Raw genomic sequence first — 18,509 nt, 5'->3', positions numbered from 1 at the left:
GATGGGGTGGCACTTATATATGCACTGCATACATCAAGTTCGGCATGGATGATATGCCGATCAGCGCCACCTACCGCACGCAGATGCACTTCAAGATTTTTTAGATCCAGTCCAACACCTGGTGAATATTCAAGGACACTGGTGCCTGCGGCTGGTTCTTAAGCCCCTCTGGTATTTAACAAAGCACTTAGGGCATCCAGAAAGGCATCCAAGATGAGTTACACACTGGAGGCAAAATGATGCTGCAGCCTGATCCATAGAGATTGAGGAGGGACTAGGTAACTCATGATCGAGCTGCTCCTACTTCGAGCGTTCATGTGAATCTGATCTCATCACCAAGGAATCCACAGCACCCGAGATAATCACAGCCAAGGAAGACAAAACTAGAGACCCAGTTCTGAGGAGACTACCAGTCCTAGGGAGGATTCCTTAGAGCTCTGCAGCTCTGCTAGGGAAATGGGTGCAAAGTCCTACCACTCCAGAAACGAACGCTGTGGAGGAGTCATATACTCCGTAGTGTGGTGCTCGGTTGGTGGCCACTACTGCAAATGCAGCTGATCCTGTTTGACCGCATTTGACTGCATATGTTTGGATTTGGTCCAGTGTGCAACACACTATATACAAGCCATTGATTGCTTGATTTTCAAATGCAACCACAAATCAGTCACCCAAGTCTACCCAACCCCTAGTTTCGGTCTATCCTGGATTTTCTCAACTGGGATTGCTGTTACCAAATAAAACTGAAATCACCAGAAGTGATTATCCAATTGACAAACATCTGCACGCAGACCAATCAGTCTTATGGGACTGAAATTCTGCCAGCACATGAATTCTTTGGCAAAAGCGGTCTAAAATATTAGTCTTACCACTGTATGATGGTAAGTGAAAATTTCCTGCATGTTATACCACTTTTCACTTGCACCATGCTATATCAAGTTGTTTTCAGCTGCATCACTAAATAACTGGCTGACTTAATTCATGTCCACTCAGTTTCTAGTCGACTGCTCTTATTTGTAGAAAGCATTCACTAGCAAATTTCTACTTTTTTGTACAAGTATTTTTACCACCTGGTGCTTTGGAGACATGCCAGGAGGAATGAAATAGTTGAATATCTAAAAGGGCTAGGGCAGTGTGGGACAATGCGTATCTGAGTGTCTGCTTGTTCTTCAGCGTCTTGTTAAACACAAGCATGGGGAAGGTGGGCTAGAGTTGTGCTTAAACGTTTTGGGAACTTATTTGCTGAGGCTCTCTGCTCACTGACTGGGTGGCCTTACCCTTCTTAACTAACATCTTCAGAACATTGATGACAGACTTAACTGGAGGGGGAACAGAAGTAGCTAGCAAGTCGGCTTACCTGACTGGTATGGAACCTCACATAGGAAGAGTTCAGCTAGACTATTCGATAAAAGTCTTGGGAGACAAAGTAAAGGAAGACTTTACTCCCTGACCCAAGCCCAAAGAGGGAGGCGGTCTCTACCTCATGGAACAAAGGAAAGGGGGAATGCCTCATTAAGTCACTGGCAAGAAGAGTACTTTGTACTGTCCCTGGTGGGTGAAGCTCTTTCGACCCCAAGTTACCTTACGGATGATTACATCGATTATCTCTCGAAGGATTTGTGCATCTCTGGTCTACACACAAGCCAGGCAATTCCACACTATGATTAATATAAATGTTCTACAAGGATGTGAGACACATTATGCAAGCCAACTGCTGCATAAGCTATCAGTGATTAAGTAAGATGAGGACAAAGGAGGGCAACAGCACAAAGAAGTTACAAGCAACACTCAGAAGAATCACTGCTTGTCCTCTAAAATACACTGAGCACAAGAGAGGCAGGTTTTAATTTAAATCCTTGAGCAAACAAAGGGATCTTGCAAAGGAAAACTAGGGGGGAAAGGATTAAGAAGTGCTGCGTAATATATATGATTTTTGCATGGAACTGGTGAGATCAGCTTTACATTAAAATCTACAGAAGGAGTTTCTAAACGTATCTCTAAGTGACAGGAAAACCTCATGTTGAGAATGAGAAAGAGCCAGGATGCTGGTTGGTTACTTCAACCATAAACCGCAATAATGTGGTGAGCAAGGCGAAATCCGAAACACATTGGTACAGAAGCTTGGTTTAATAAATATAATTTAAGCATGCCTGAGTGTCCTGGTAATTCCTAAACAGAAGGATTCTGTTGTTTATTTGGGCTGCTGGAGCCCTGCTAGGACTGCCGCAAATTTAAAACCCCGGGTCTCCGGGTTGTGTGACTTTTTGACACACACACCCAACAAACTAAAACTTTCAGCTGACTAGTATGTACACAGTTTGTAAACACACTCCTGGAACCAACACAGAACTAGCTTATTTGAGGTCCCTTGTTATGGATGTGCAACCTAAATTTGCCTACCGCTACATGTGTAATATTTGGTGACTGGGTAAAAGTTCACCAAACTAAGAATGAAACACAGATGGAAGTAAGCTGATTTCGGTTTCACACACAAGTATATAACTAATTAACTCTGTAATTCCTAAAGGCATTTTTAGGGCCTACTTCCAAACCACAAATACGGTATTTTAGCACTATAAAATGATTCCCAGAAAAATCAGCCAACTCAAAGCTACTGGATCACCACATCTAGGTCAACACCCTTAGAAGTTTGACCACATTGGTCCCCAGTTGAGTGAAACCCTGAAGGATTTTCCACCACATCGTTTTCTTCTTGAACCTTTGTTATTAAGAGGAGCTCAGAGGCAGAATGCAGGGCACACAGTGTTCTAGATCTAGTAGAATTATGAGCACTTATAGTATGTGTCAACGGTCAACCTTAAGAAAAAGACTAAGGTCCCTGCAGATAATATGTTCCTGAAAGGCAGATAATGCATGATTATCTGATATAGTTGGTTACAGATGGAAGCCGTCAAACTTCCTGAGACCCATGATCAAAGGTGCAGCAGCATTATGAATGTGCTGCTGTTAGAGAAGTTTTAAAAAGACAATCCCAGCATCATATTAAATTAATCCAGTCTTGAATTGAAAAAAGTATTTGACTGAAAATAGAAAACAAAAAACATATGCCTGAGATGGAAACAGCATACTTAGGAATCCTAGTGACATGGTGAAGTAAGGTGTTGGGACATAAACATACTCTGCATTGTAAGACAAGAGTGCCTGCTCTGAGTGCCCAACTGTACTGTTGTGTGGATCCCTTCTGTGGATCTATTTTTGTCATAGTCCAATAAGGATCATGCACACACACCATGACATTGGCCGGTCTCAGGGATTGCGGTCTTGTTGGACCGGGAGGGGTGCCCAAAATGCTGCCCTCACAGTGGTGGAAGGCTACAGCCTTTACCAGGAGTTAAGCAGCACAAGCATGGTGGTGGCAGCATACTGTGCAGCGATAAGTTGTAGTGAACAAATTATTTTTACCCTGTGTCCCTAGAGTGAGACCTAGAAGCTCACTTGCCTTCTGAAAAGTTCTGCTACTGATTGCTTTACTCATCCCTGGCCTACATCAGGGTGATGTGGGAGGGCGTATGTGATGGAAACGTGCTGAGTGCATGTGTGCTCGCAAGAAGTGCACTAAACAACGGGTGAAGTATGGTACAGTGCACACATAGTAATTGTATGTGTGTATGCTGGCAGTGTGCAATTTCAATAATACACTCTCGTTCAATGTAGAAAGTTTGAGGTACTGAACAGGGTGTGCAGACTGAACAACAGTGATGTGCAGTAAGTGTGCTGTGTATATGTACACTGGGTGCAAGTGTACCTGCACTGGTACATTACATGGAGGACTGTGGGTTCCATTTTAGAAAGCCCAGTCCTGCCTGATGAAAACTTGAGGAGAAGAAGAATCCCCTCAGTTGGATTTGTGTAAACATACACTGGAGGATGGGAGAGCCAGGTTCTCTCTGTGCATTTCAAATGGCTCTTTGATTCAATGATAGATCACAATGAAGGGGCCTGGACACAACTCAGGGAGAGAGCGATGGGGCTGATAGGGGACTCAAAAGAGTAGGCTGGGAGCACAGGGTTAACCGTTTGATGCACATATCACTGTGAGTGACACCCAGGTGTGAACTCTGGTTACTCCTATGAAACTTGTGGTGGCCTAATCAGCTTCGGAGTCCTGCCTGCTGTGACAGACATCCTTCAGGGTAAAGATGTCAATTTCAAAGAAGCAGAACCCCAACATAAAACTTCAAAGACTTAGACAATAAATTACATTTTTTGCTTGGAAAAGGACTATGAGTAGGGAAGTTTGAGACCCCAAACATTGTCACCCGCCGACCAGCCAGACAGACAGACTGTGTGAGGAGGGGAAGTTCTGCAAGACTTCTGCCTGTGGCCAGGCTGGGGGCATTGGCCTGCTAGTCTCCCTGCTCGGTGAAGTAACAGCCAAGGAAACCAAATCCTCCTGCGCCTGCCTCCTCGCCATGACCAATGTGCCTTGTGAGGAAGAGAACAGTTTTGCAAGGAGCAAGGTCAGGGTGAGCTCTACAGTGAGGACTCCCTGTGCGAGGAGTGAGCAATCTGCTTTGCACCGATAGGGCCATAGCCTATGTGCTGGATTGTTTCAGCAACAGCCGTATGCCAGAGGAGTAAGGAGTGAGGGCGCCAGGTCTGCTCAACCTCGTGATCGGTGGCCCTGTGTGCCAGAGAGGGGGTTACTATGAACCTCAACACCAGGTCAGTGTGACCGGGCTTGTGAGTGCCGTTGAGGTGACCCCATAAGCCAGGATGGGATACCGGAAACGCTGAGGCCAAGGGTTTGGGTCATCACCCGGGACAGAGAATTCTCTGTTGTGACCAAGGTGGGTCTGGCCTGCATACTGACAACTGCACCGAAAGAAACCCGAGAATCAAAGGACATCGCCGGAGCCCTGTCGGAGCAAGGAGATCAACCGGAGCGAGAACAACCAGCCGGTAAAGTGGCTCGGGGGAGAGATCCTGAGCCTGCATGTGAGTGCGTGCAGCCCAACTTTCCCAATATGGAGCACAAGTCATTAAATGGGCCTTTAGGGCCCCGGGAGGGATACTGCCAAAGTTACTGCAACCCCATAGACTCTTGTGACTGAATTTCTGAAGACGGGAGAACTCTTGAGTGATCTTCTAATAGTCTACGGTCCCCGGATGTGGCCATCAGTGAATGGGCTATAACACGGAACCTGTTGTACTAAAGTTAGTAGGACGGGGAGTTGCCTGATAACTACTAGAGCCCCAATCTCAAACGGGGTCTTCTTGCTTTTGAATGTTGTTTACCTTCGCATGAGCAGAATTTTAATTCAATTACTACTTTCTATATATGAAAAATATTTGGTTGGACATTGATTTATTGGACGCACTGCTTTCACTGCTCTCCACATCGTCCAACGCTACCAAACAGAGTCAGGTGCAGAAGGGGTGCTTGGCCCAGTTGAGCAGGATCCATAGTAGGTAGGGACCCAGGACATCGGGAGTAAAATCCTCAGTCACCATGTGTGTGCCAAGTAACTTCTGCTTGCCCCATTGTCCACTGAAAGGGGTTCTGCCGTAAGGTAAGTGTTGAATAAATATTCATCCCAAGGGTTCTGAAGACTGATGCAGGACAGGGGCAAGAGCCCAAAGTCTCAGGCTAAAGTATTCAATCCAGCAAATCCAGTTTTTAGTTGGATCCAATGTAATTTATGTTCACTCACCATATAACAGTAAGCAGGGCCAGAGGTCAATCAACAGTTCCTTGTTCACTAACTGCATGTACATTTAGCAAAATCTATGTGCTGTTGGCTTACATATGTAAAGACAAGTTAATCGGATGTAATATCTGTGCCAACAGCACCATGTTTAGATTTATAAGCCATAGGAGGGGTGCAGATTCCTGCAGTACACCCAAGACACTGGTTTGCAGCTAGAGGTGAGGGAGTAAGGATGAATCTGAAGAAATCTCAGAGAGAAAATAATTTACCTGCCGCAAAATAGAGCACAAAAGGAAAGTTAAGAACACAGAGAAAGTAGGATCCTGTGTCGGTCAACAGTGTTGAAGACTGCTGAAATTTCATTTTTGCTCCTTTCTTGGATGGCAACATTTGTAAACAGACCCTTATAAAGCTCCTTGTTTCATAGATTCTAAGCCCTGCACTCATCAAAGCCCGTAACCATGCGCTCTCAGTGTTTAGTAATTAAGAAACACAACACAAAACTTGCATCCATTTTACGACCCGAGTTCAAGTATACTGCGTGCGTCATGGCTAGATGTGGGGGGTGTCACCTTCATTGTCACACATTTGTCAGAAGAATGACGCTCTATTTGTGCCCCCTCCACTGCCGTATAGTGGGACCAACAGTATAGTAGAATGGATACAAGGGACTGGTAGGGTGCTAATTATTTCCATCCCCATTATCTTTTTTCACTTGGTGTGTTAATAGACCACATTTGAGTTTTTCTTTACCCCGAAAAAGACCTAAAACCATCTTTAGGCTATTTGAAATGGTCGAAACATGTTGGTAATTATGCTCCCTAAGGTCAAGTGTTTCATTGATTACACATAGTGACCAATATTTGAATATTTTAACCATACCAGTGGTACTCTATAATAAACTAATGGTTGAACATACCCCTACGTATGCTTCACTATGATTTCCCTTCTTGTCTAAATAACAGGACGCAAGACATTGTCCTGACAGCAGATTTCTAAGAACTCTTTGGGTTCAGACTAGCTGCCCACGGTTGAGTCCGCTAGAGTGGCATTGTTCCTACCCCAGTGTGAGAGGTCATCCAATAAAGAAGCATGCCTTGATATGTTATGGGTGAGACAACGTCTCAAAGATCTTTTAATGATCCCCTCATTTAGAAAGTTAGGACTGAGATACCAGTTCGTGCTTTTCAACCCTAAAGTAGTTTTGTGTTGTGTAGCTAGTGCTGGGGGATATACTGGAGTGTTTTACCGCCTCTCTTTTCTTGTGAAAGTACTTAAGAAAACCACCTGCAGCGTCGACTTTTTAACCTGCAATTCTACAAGAAAAGTTTCATTAAGAGAGACTTCCGTAAGCTGATTAAACAGCTCTAGCAGGAGGCATGGGGAAGCACTCCTGGATAGAACTGATGGGACAGGGCGTTTGACAAAATGCTAAGGACTAACAAAAATTGGGCCTGGATCTAATATCTTTGATATAAGACTGATTACTGACTGTATGAGACATAACCGCAAATGCAAAATAGTGTTGGGTAATGACTAGTCCAAGGCAATTTTCAGTTTTCCCTCCACACTATCAATTAGTGGGGCCAGATATAACTAGAATAAGGGTGAATGACTACAAGAAAGGTAATAACTTTAAATGAGTACAAACAATGTAGTCAGGCCAAAAAATAAAGCTTCCCAACACAATCATCTAAAAGGGTGGAGCTGCACAAGTTAGTAAGTAAAAAGTGGAAGGGGTAATGAGGGACACATTACTGCATATTCTAGTTTTCCGTAAGCCCACAAGAAAGATTTAAAGCTGTTCGATTGAATGAATTATAAGATACATATTTGATCTCAGGAAGGTGGCTATGTGCACTCAAACTGATCACACTGCCATATCAAGCTTTTAATGTGACATTTACTGTCACTGGACACTACCAGACTGAATTGATAGTGAAGACCACCTAACCCTCGGCCTCTATTCAACAGAAACCGTTCGTATGAATGATTTGAATGTTTATGAGTGGAGCCTGTTAGTACAAGGCCTACAGAATCGGTTTAGACATATTTATTGAAGTTTTTAGACTTTAAGGAATAAGGAATTCATTCACAAGAATGATATTTTCAAATTTCCTTATAAAAAATATATTTTATAACTGACAAAGTGTGAAATATCTCTCTGTAGAGGTGACTCACTTTGAAAAGGACTTTGTCTCCAAGTCTATAATAACCAATAAAAGGTTGAACAGGGCTTTCTACATTAAATACAATACGACCGATTCCCCTCCCTGACACCAAAAAACGAGGTTTCATTTACAACCATGCCTCTGGCTACTGGCCACGTGCCAACCTTCTAGCGAAATCGGGGTGTGATTCTTCTCATGACAAACATTTGTGCCTACTTAGATTGTACCAAGGGGACAATCGCATTGCTACCACATTTTATGAATTAGCACAGACAGATCTCCACCAGCAACACTTTAATACACAAGGCTGATTTGCCTTGGAGGAACTAGAGAAAGTGAGACTCAGATTCCTATCCTGGATTGATTTCGGGGCTCACAGCTTTCTTTCTGCCATTTATCTGGTGTTTAAATGTTGACAATTAGTTGACACAATTTATTATTAAATGAAAGAGGTATAAGTCTGCAAACTAATCCACTTGGAGATATTGATTGGCTACTTTTTCCCTTTTTGGATGTTGAGGTTTATATACTTTTCTTCAATAGCATAGGAGTTTCATGAACTTTAGATACAATTATTTCTAGTGGCTTTCCATGATGGATATAACGTTGAGGTTAATATCTATTGTTGATGCTGGAGGGTCTGATGGCAAGAGCAGCAATGGACCCCAAAATGAGCATATAAATATTAATAAACAGTGTCCAACTACGTGCATTTTGGAGCCAGTGGCCAGAAGTCTACCAAAATTCATCAGATTTAGCTTGAGGCATCTGGCTGAACCTGGAGAAATATACGGTATCTCTCCTGGTAGACTAAGTGGATAATACTGTTCAAAAAGGTATTATTGTAAAGAGCAGCTTCCAGTTAAATCATTCCCCAAATCTCACACAAATAGAACTCTAATAGCTTCTACCCACCAGACGAGCTATACCTAAATATCACACAATGCTGATTGCATATTAGTTTTTGATTGATTTTATCCTCAGCGGATAAAATCTTCCTATTTCACATTAACAAGCTCTGACCAGAAAGTCATTTATACATATATGATCAACTCATTCTAAGTGGGCCTCTTAAAAATCAAAAAAAAATTCCTTGTGCTTTTCTTGTACAAAACGAATTAGTTTTGTAACTTTGGTAGCACTTCCTATTGGATAAGCTACATAATCGAAGATTGCTCAACTTTTGAAAATCCCCCAGGCTAGATCTGCAAGTTTTCATAGCAGTTGTTCCTGCACACTAATAAGGTGGTGCCATCTGGCATCCACAGCTACCTCATACCGCCATCATAAGTGATGGCAGAGAGATGTGTATAGGTGCCCTCTGCCTGCTGACACTAAGTGGAAGAAATGGCCCTTCCTGCAGACCAGACTGTTGAGACTGCAATGCCAGAAGGGGTATACCGATTGACTATGTAGTAGTCTGACAGATGTCCATCAGTGAACACCTCACATTGAATCTATAGTATCAGCCTTGGTTTTGGTGGAATGAGCCCATAGGCTCTCAGGAGGCTCCTTTTTGGCCAGAGCCTAGAATGTTTTTGGACAGAAGATGTTTGCCATCTTAATACATTCATTAAAAAGCTAATCATCCTTCTCGTGCGGATTCTTGTGCTCAATAAAAAAGCAAAGAGATCTCTTTTGGCTTAAACCGATGTAGCTTCTCCTACTTAGAGGGGTGAAGCAGAAAGAAAAAGGCACAGAAAGTGATGAACTGTTCCACACGGAAGGACAACATCACCTTCAGAAGAAAGGACGCACAAGTTTGAGGGACAGCTTGTCCTAGAAGAAGGTGGTATATGGTTATTGGACTGATAGCGTATGCAACTAAAAAGAAATGCAGTGCAAAAGTAATTGCAATAAGAAATACCTTTTAATGGTCAGTGATCTCGGAGAGCAACTCTCCATAAGCCTGAAGGATGATAAAGGGCTCAGTGGGAAACAGACATGAGCTCCTTTAAGATACGCTTCACAGTTGGTGACTAGAATGAAGAGGGATGGTAAGGCAAACTGAGAAAAAATGCCCACAGCCAGGCATTGCTAGGCTAGAGATGAAACAAACACCAAAACATTAGACAATCTGACCTGAAGAGGGTTAACTTGATAATCCACACTGCAGGCCACATATTTCTCTCTATGGCAAGAACAACCCGATTTAATTGACCAGCTAGGTGCAAGAATAAGATCCAATACTTCCGCAGGCAGATCAAGCCAGCTCTGTTGGTGCTGCTCAATCTCTACACATGAAAGTGTAGATTTTGGAGGTTTGGGTGCAGGAACCTGCCCTGCTGGTGAGACAGGAGGTCCTCCCAAAGAAGTAGATGGATCGGAGAGCAAATGCTCAGGGTCAAAGATAGGAATACAACACTCTCCTGGTCCATTCTGGGTTTCTGAGGATAATTTGAACTGGGTCTTTCCAGATCCTTTTCAGTAATTGTAGAAGGTGTGGCAGAGGTAGGAAGGGGTGCAGTAGACAACAGTCCCATTGCAGGTGAAATGCATCTCCCCAGGAGCGTCATTCTGGAAAACTCCAGCATGCTGGAGCTAACACATTCTTGGCACCGGAGTAAAGATCAAGCAAAGGCACTCAGTCCCCACCCGCCAAGACGCATTGCAACAACCTCCGGATGAAGAAGCCATTCATGTTCTGACGGATATCTGCTGAATTTTTTCCACCCAGGCATTCAGTGAGCCTGCCAAAAGGTTGGCCTTAAGTGACACTCCTTGAAGGTACAGCCATTTCGACAATCTCACTGGCTCCTGGCAGAGGACTTGTGATCCACAAAGCTGTGCTTGAAGGAATCTGTTAAGGCAGAGTTTTTTTACTCAAGGATTTCAATGCTATATTAAAATCTATTCGTGAAGAACTGATAGTTTTCTATAGACAAACCTTTGTATTAAGAACATCTTGGTTAAAAAAAAGTAATTGCATTTACTGTACAAACTCTCAAAGTCAATAACTAACAAGAAATCTAGAACAAGCCCCATTTTAAGACGCCTTTTTTAATAAAAATGTTTTAAACAGGTTTACTGTTGTGCTATCGTAAAGATCAAAGATATTATTCTTGGATACAGTTTCAACAGAAAATTCGGTCAATAAGGAAAACCATCAAGTAAACAGGTAGAATGAAGATCAGAGCCCATAGTACTGGAACTAAAACAAATAAAGTCTTAGGGTGTGTAGACCACAGTCATACTGTTAGTCCAGCAGCTCTACACAAAAATGCACACTGTGCTGTAGAGATCCTACAGTCCTCATTGTGTTGGACGGTTCTCATTATTGACAAGAATACTGATGCAATGCTGAGGCCAAGCTTAGGAAATCATGCAAGCCTCATAGCACCAGATGGATATTACAGAGTTTCCACAGATTTCGAACTCATCCTGAAGTTACATTTTTCTGAACACAACAACTCTAATGAACCTGACAATCTGGAGACCATGTTTCACTTGCACACAGCCAAAGTAACCGGAGAAGAAACCAAGGGACACGCTAGAGCAGGGAAGCAATATACAAAAGGGAATGGTCATGAATGGCCACAGTGTTCAGTTTAAGGAGAAACAGTGGATCGCCAGCCTTGAGCTACATATTGAGGAAAGCGATAACACATATTGAACAGGTTTCCCCGCATATCCAGAATAGAATGATGGGAGGGAGGGAGATTAGTATGATTGGGTTGAACAGAGCAACCGCTGCAATCCGGGGTTGCTAATCGAGGAGGGGGACCTGTCTTAACAACCTTCTTTTCTATTTCATAGGCAAGATTGATAAATGCTTAGAAGATGGTGAAGCAAGAGATGCTAAATTGGGTTTATCATAGAGAAAGGCAGTCCACTGCTCAACGTCAAATATTAAGAAGTGTTGCATTTCGAAGGACTGAGTTTTGGGGTGCTGTCAACTTCATATCCGAGTTAGTAAAGTGGATGGGCAGAATCTAAGCACTACAGACTTTCTTACATGTGAATGGCCACAATATGGTACTGACTTTATACCCGTGACCAGTATAAATAGAACAAAGAAGCTGATGAAGAATACCTACAGCATGTTAAATGAAATAATTTGCTTTTGAAAACTAATATAACATATATATACTTTTTAAAATTGATTCTACGTGATTATTTGTAATAATTTGATTTGTATTTTTATAATAATTGCATTTGCTGAAGATGCCTGTAAGCAAATTGATTTAAAGTGTGCAACTAAGAACCAATATACAAAATGTCAAATATTAAGTAAATATCTAAATCAAGCTAAGCATATTGTTTTCTGTTCAGCAACAACAGCCAATGCATCATCAATATTAATTGTTCGAAAACTGAAAAAAAAGTTTCGACACCAAGTATCATGCTTCACATTTAATGGAATGTTGGAACTTTTACAAAACAATTTTTTGAAATATAACAATAACCTACTTGTTAAACATAACATTTATTTAAACAATTTACATGGTATTCTTTGATAAGGTCAGCACCAAAACCCTACCCAAGCTTTTCTCCCAATCTACCAATATGGAAAAAAATGCTTTATTGTGTGGAATCCAAAATCTGCAGTGGTCCTATACTACAAGTATAAGATGGTATGCAGGCTAGAAGCATTTTTATAAAAACAGACACATGGCGTGTAGGAAATCTAGGAAAATGCAACACTAAAAATCTTACACCTGACTAACTGATGCTTTTGAAGAATCAGGAGTGCAAAAAAGGGTAACGAGGGGGACAATGAAATTAGGCTATGAGATCATTTTCTCTGCTTAGAGCAATGCAAATTATTTAAAACTGTGGTATGGTATCAAAATCCAATGCTACACAATGGATTTTAAAAAAAAAAGAAAAAAAAAGAGGGCGAAAGAGTACTACATATTGTACTTTTTTATTTTTTAAAAAAGCACTTACCAACGTATATATGATGTACATATAAAATATTATACAACATTTTGAAAGTTGTAAAAATATAAAACAATTTACAGTAAGTTTGTAAGAATATCAGGTTGAAAGTTAATATGCAGGTTTGAGTTTTAAATTTTAATTCTAGCAGTGCCTTTATTGCTCACATTTAAACATGGAAGTGGAACCCAAGATCCTATTTAGGGATTAACCCAGATAAAGCAGCAAAACCTGGAATAGCATGAAATCAAACATGTCGGATTAAGTTTGCTAAAACACGTACCATTATAGTTAACAGTTTGAAATAGAAATATAATGTGGAATTGTAAAAGTACCTGCATACAAGAGTTATGAGATCTCAACTTTATATCAAGCTAGAAAAAGGTTGGTTATCTTTAATTGAGTGCATCGCTACAGGAGCTTCTTTGAGTTGGAAGTTAAAACTCCTGGTGAATATTCTAAAGTAATATCAAATAAATAGTGCATACAATGCCATTGTGCAATAAGAATTTGGTTACAAAAATATTTCGTTAACATACATCTTCCAGCAAGCATATGCACAAACTAAAATGCCTGCAGCACACCCAACTGACATGAGAATAGGTTTCCAATATATCCACCTTTTTCTTTTCCTTTCTTCGTCACTTAGTTTCTGTTTCATCTGCCGCACCTGAAGCGCTGTGTTTGCTTTTCGGTCCTCTCGTAAACGTTTCCGAACAAGTCTGGATTAGTTTGACACAAAACATGTTAAAACGGTGGGTGTTTACTTTGGACAACAGAGAACATCTCAACTTAATGTGCAGTTTACAAGATAATCCTAAAAGCAAACAGGCATTTATTTTAATGGCATACCATATTATATAACAATTTACTTTAGCTAACTTTCTGTCTGCCGCATATTCACGGATTCCTACAGACACACCATCAACTAAACGTTCTTTGAAACGCAGACTGGTTTCAGCAAACCTGGCAAAACATACTATAGTGGTGCAGTAAGTGATCTACTTGTACTGTTAAGAAAATGTCCATTGCCCAATGTCAGTTCGAACCTAAATTTTCCAGAGTCAGTGAGAGTTGGAGCCACAAACTGAAAAATGAACTGAACAAAGAGCTTTTGAATGTACCGTCTAAATATCTCCAAACCAGAGTGGATTAAGTAGAGCAATAAGACCATTACTGAAGGCAGTTACCTTGTTCTTGTAATGGATACTTTTCTTTCGAATATTCGATTGAAAGACTTCCAAACAAGTGACCATATGAAACAGCGGAACAAGAGAAGCTGCATGCCTAGACCACAAAATCATTATGTTGCCTTCTGGCCCTCGCATTCCACCTGAAAACATCAATATGAATTCATGTAGCCGACTTCCCAAGAAGTGAAGAGTCTTGAATAACTGCCTAGAAGGCACATTACTGAATAAATGTAAAGATGTCCAAGTGCAAACTTAACAGAGGTCCATAAACGGGCTGTCTCTGCTTGACCTCTGAAGTACTGGGAACCAACTCTTTGTTGAAGCTCAACGTGTACCGTTTACATAATTTTTAATATTGGCGCTGGTGAAAAGGTGGTCTATGGAGCGGGTGGGGAAAGTTAGGGTGTATTGGAAGATCATGTACTACAAGTGGTGATAAGCACATCTGAATTATAAAACCATATGACAATTGTATAGTTTAATTACATTTCACTTGTTTAATAGCTTTCACACATCAGATATTGTTTGGCTGTTACTGTAGAACTAGAAAACAATTTTATGGCATTTGTCTGCCATGCATATTTCACAGGTGTCTACTAGAATGTCAGATTTTTCCAGCTACTCCAAGAAATACATAACGTTGTTGACACAGCATTTTAAAGGGTTTACTCTCCCACCTAGTGCCCAGTGGCAGAACCTTGCTCATTTACTACTGTCCTGTGACACCTGGTGATGGATATTTTTTAGCAACCATCACACTTCAGCAGAGGAAAGCAAAGGTCAATTTCTCACAACCAACCACTCAAGCTGAGCAAGAATGGATAGTGATGGAAGAGTCTCGCCTTACCAGTCAGGAAGTCTTGGCTGAAGTGGGGCCAAACAACATTCAACTGATGGATGTAATAAGAGTTCACAACATGAAATTTTGGCCAAGCTGGAGCCACCATTATGAGATAATAACCCCGGCTGTCCTCAAGGTTTTGGAGGGATGTGGAATTAGGAGATTCAGAGAGCACAGGGCAAATAACTGATCATGACACTCTCCTACCAAGCTCCCTAGCCATAAACAAGGCAATTTTTATTTTAACTTTTGAGTTCAGATGAGTCACGAAAACCTATGTTGTCATTCAACCAAAGGCCCTGAAGAGGGAGCAGAGGACTTTCTACAGGTGTCTACTCGGACTACTAATCCATGTACTAATACATCCTGTAATGTGGAACAGCAGAAGAAAGATCTCTTGGGAAGTGGTCCACTTCCACACCTATGTTATCAGGTGCACTATTTACAGATATATAGTGGAAGAGTTGTGCGTGATTATCAACTGCAGGTACCAACTGAGACACGATAATTAAACCTTTCTTTTTGAACCCCTTCTGCAAGTTGCATTTCCACTTCTCATGCCCCATTGCTTCCCTCCTTGCACCATCAAAACATCCCTCTAGACTCAGTCTCCAATATTGTACTGTCCTCCTAGTGCACCCTCTGTTTAATGTTCAAACCAAACTTAAATACTGCCCAGCCTAAATAAATCGCTTTGCCACTAGTAGGAAAGATTTTAAGCATATTTATATTGAAGTGTCACATAAAGCAGTCATGGACTAATCCTGCCATAACTCACCCACTGACCAAATCCAGCTCGGACTAGTCCGCTGTCATCAAGGCTGAAGGAAAAGCCCACTTGAAGGCTGGGGCACATGACCACCAGCTCAAGGAAGAATGAAGCAATGCATGGACTAGAGAAGGCTTTAACTGGCACTCCTTCAACTTATCCCAGTACTCTGCAACATGGAGTGGAGAAGAGTGCATTTGTGGCATTATGTGGAGGACCACAACAATACCTGATGGCTGGAGGCCTGAATCCTTTATCCATGCTTCAGGAAGTACATAATAGTAGCCTTGTTGGCCGTTATCTTTGTGAATGCCAGGCACACACAATGGCCAGACAGGCTGATGTCACCTGTATTTTCTAACTGATACAGTAGAGGATTTTTATAAGACATAAGACTGAACCAAATTCAAAAGTGTTCAGATGAACGCAGCTAGGTATCAAGATAGTACCATTATGAGATGGGTCCAGGTAAGGGTAACACAGCTGAACTTTTGAAGCTATAGCTAAACTGCCATCAAGACCAGCCGTTTGGGGGGAGTGGGGGAGGGATGATGTAGTACCTGCCTTCAGATCGAAACAGGCTAATTTTATATTGAGAACGAAAATCACTAGCAAACCGGAAAAATAAATTACTGACCTGTGGTAATGCTCTTTCTGGTGGATACTCAATTAATAGCAGCTCCCTCCCCTCAGAAATCCCCACAGGTGCCAGACTGAACCTGGAAACCTTTTTCAGCTAATTCCCCAGCGGCTACTAAATGATGCTGTGAGATTCCGGCACTGGCTCCGTACTGCTTCACGTGTGATGGAGTGGATTCGCATGTGAGCACCACCCCTAGATGTAAGTTTCTTGTTCATCTCGTTCGTAAATCTCAGTCGCATAGCATAAGTAATTGTTGGAACCAGTGTGCAGATTCTTACCTTGGGACCTATTTATCATTTGAAAAGAGGACACTCCACAGAACAGGGAGCTGGGTGTGCAGTGAAATATCTGAGATAGGAGTATCCCCAGAAACGACGTTACCAAAGGTTAAGTAACACTGACTTCTAAGGGATACCGCAGATCTCTCATATCGGAATAGCTATGAAAGCAGTGCCTCCCCAGGTAGAGGGTCTGTGAAGTGAGCTAAGACCAAAAAATCTTTCAGCACCAAGCAATTGAAACATCCCTCTTCCCAGGCCTGGCTGTCGTGGCATTAATATTTTGTGAACGTATGCACTGATGCCCATGCCACATCTTGGCAGATGTCAAGGTCAGGAACTCCGCGTGCCAACGCAATGGTAGCAGCCTTAGCAGCAGTGGAGTGGGCTCTCAGACCTGCTGGAGTCAGAATCTTGGCCAGCTAGTGCATAGCATATGTTAATGAAGCAGGATATAACACAACAGGGTCCTCCTCTGCACAGCCTTCCCTTTCTTAACCTTGGAGAACCCTACAAAAAGCAGTTTGACAAAGAGGTGTTCCTTGGTACTGTATAAAAGCTTAAACCCGTTTTGGGGTATAGCTAAAGAAGTTTCTGTTCTTTTTCCTAGGAAGAGGAGGGGCCAGGAAAGTACGTCGGGTTATAGATTGTCCACTGTGGCAATGAGTCACAACGTTTGGCATGAAGACTGCTCGAGTTCTCAACACCAGTTTGTCTACAAAAATGATGGTTTAGGGCACACTTCTGGAATGAGCTGAAAAATAGTAATGAAGAAAATAGTCTTTCAAGTCAAGAGAGACAGCAAGTAGCTATACATCGGCTCATAGGGCATCCACATGAGAAATGTAAAGATCAAATTAGAGTCCTACTGTGGCATCACAAATTGTTTACGAGGAAACTTGGGTCAAGATTCTTTTTAAACCTCATCACAACCAAACCTTTAAACCAGGGCAGTTGGTCAACCGAACGTAAAAAGGCAGAAAGGACCGATCAACAATATTTAATATTGTCCACTAGCAAGGCAATGGTGGACGAAGACAAAAGGAACAAAATAACATTTGTCAGCTCAGACTGTAAATGATCAATCTTGCAATCACCACAACCAGCTACAAAAGCTACCATTGCTCCCCATAAATGGAGTACGTGGAAGGCCCCTGGCTGCAAGTATGATATCCACCATTCCTGCTGCAGATCAAACAGTCAACTGCTGCTACTTAATTTCCAATGTATAGAGATGTAGATTGCGTAGATAGAAGTGAACGTCACCGACCTGTTTGAGACAGAGATCCTCTCTAAGAAGCAGCCTGCTCAGGAGTCAGGTGCTCGTTCCCAGAAGCACTGGGTACCACATTCGAGTGGCCCAATCCAGAACCAAGAGAATGACTTGGACTTGTACCTGGTTGTCGCTGATCTTTTTCAGAACTGGGGCAGAAGCAAAAAGGCGTACAGAAGTCCTTAGCTACATTCAACTGTAACGGGTCTCCTAGCGAGTGCTCCCACAGAAACTACAAAGAGCAAATGTTTTGCCACTGTGTGTTCAACGGTGATGCAGAGATTGAGCCGGGAGTCGACTCACTACTGAAAGATGCCCTGCACCATCTCAGGATGTAGTTGCCATTTGTGGCCTGCCAGGCACCGTCTGCTGAGCATTCTGCTAAGACATTCAAAATCCCTGCTGATGTGAAGGATGCCTGGACACTCAAACCTAATACAGACTCAAAGAACCTATGGCACAGAACCCAGGGCTCCACTACCATTTGCTTGTTGAAATACCACATGCTGTAGCTGTTATCCGTGAGAACCTGCACAAGCACCCCTTTGATGAGCAGTAGGAATGCATTCAAACTAAGAGAATGGCTTGTAACAACTGCAAGTTGTCTTGAATTGAGGTTCTATCGGAGAGTCCTCTGATCTCCACCACCACCAAATGACTGCCCCAATCCCAGACCTGATGTGTTTATCACTGCAGTTCGCTCTTGATGGGGGATCTGAATGGCATCCAATAGGTTTTCATAGTGTTGGGCCCACTAGGACTACAGATGCCACCGCAGAGCCTCCAATGGC

The 18,509-nt window shown here is 42.2% G+C and overlaps 1 protein-coding gene across 8 annotated transcripts in view; it reads right to left on the bottom strand.

Annotated features, from left to right (window-relative positions):
• PTPN2 (protein tyrosine phosphatase non-receptor type 2) overlaps positions 1-18,509 on the bottom strand; it is a 456,918-nt gene that overhangs the window by 44,228 nt on the left and 394,181 nt on the right. For all 8 annotated transcript variants that reach the window (XM_078687490.1, XM_078687491.1, XM_078687493.1 and 5 more), the window contains one exon: positions 13,342-13,443. In XM_078687490.1, coding sequence (XP_078543616.1) covers positions 13,342-13,443 — 102 coding nt within the window. The remainder of the gene's footprint in view (positions 1-13,341; positions 13,444-18,509) is intronic.

This window comes from Lissotriton helveticus, chromosome 4_1, assembly GCF_964261635.1.
Source record: "Lissotriton helveticus chromosome 4_1, aLisHel1.1, whole genome shotgun sequence".
Taxonomy (NCBI): domain Eukaryota; kingdom Metazoa; phylum Chordata; class Amphibia; order Caudata; family Salamandridae; genus Lissotriton; species Lissotriton helveticus.
This window is presented reverse-complemented; position numbering and strand designations above follow the sequence as displayed.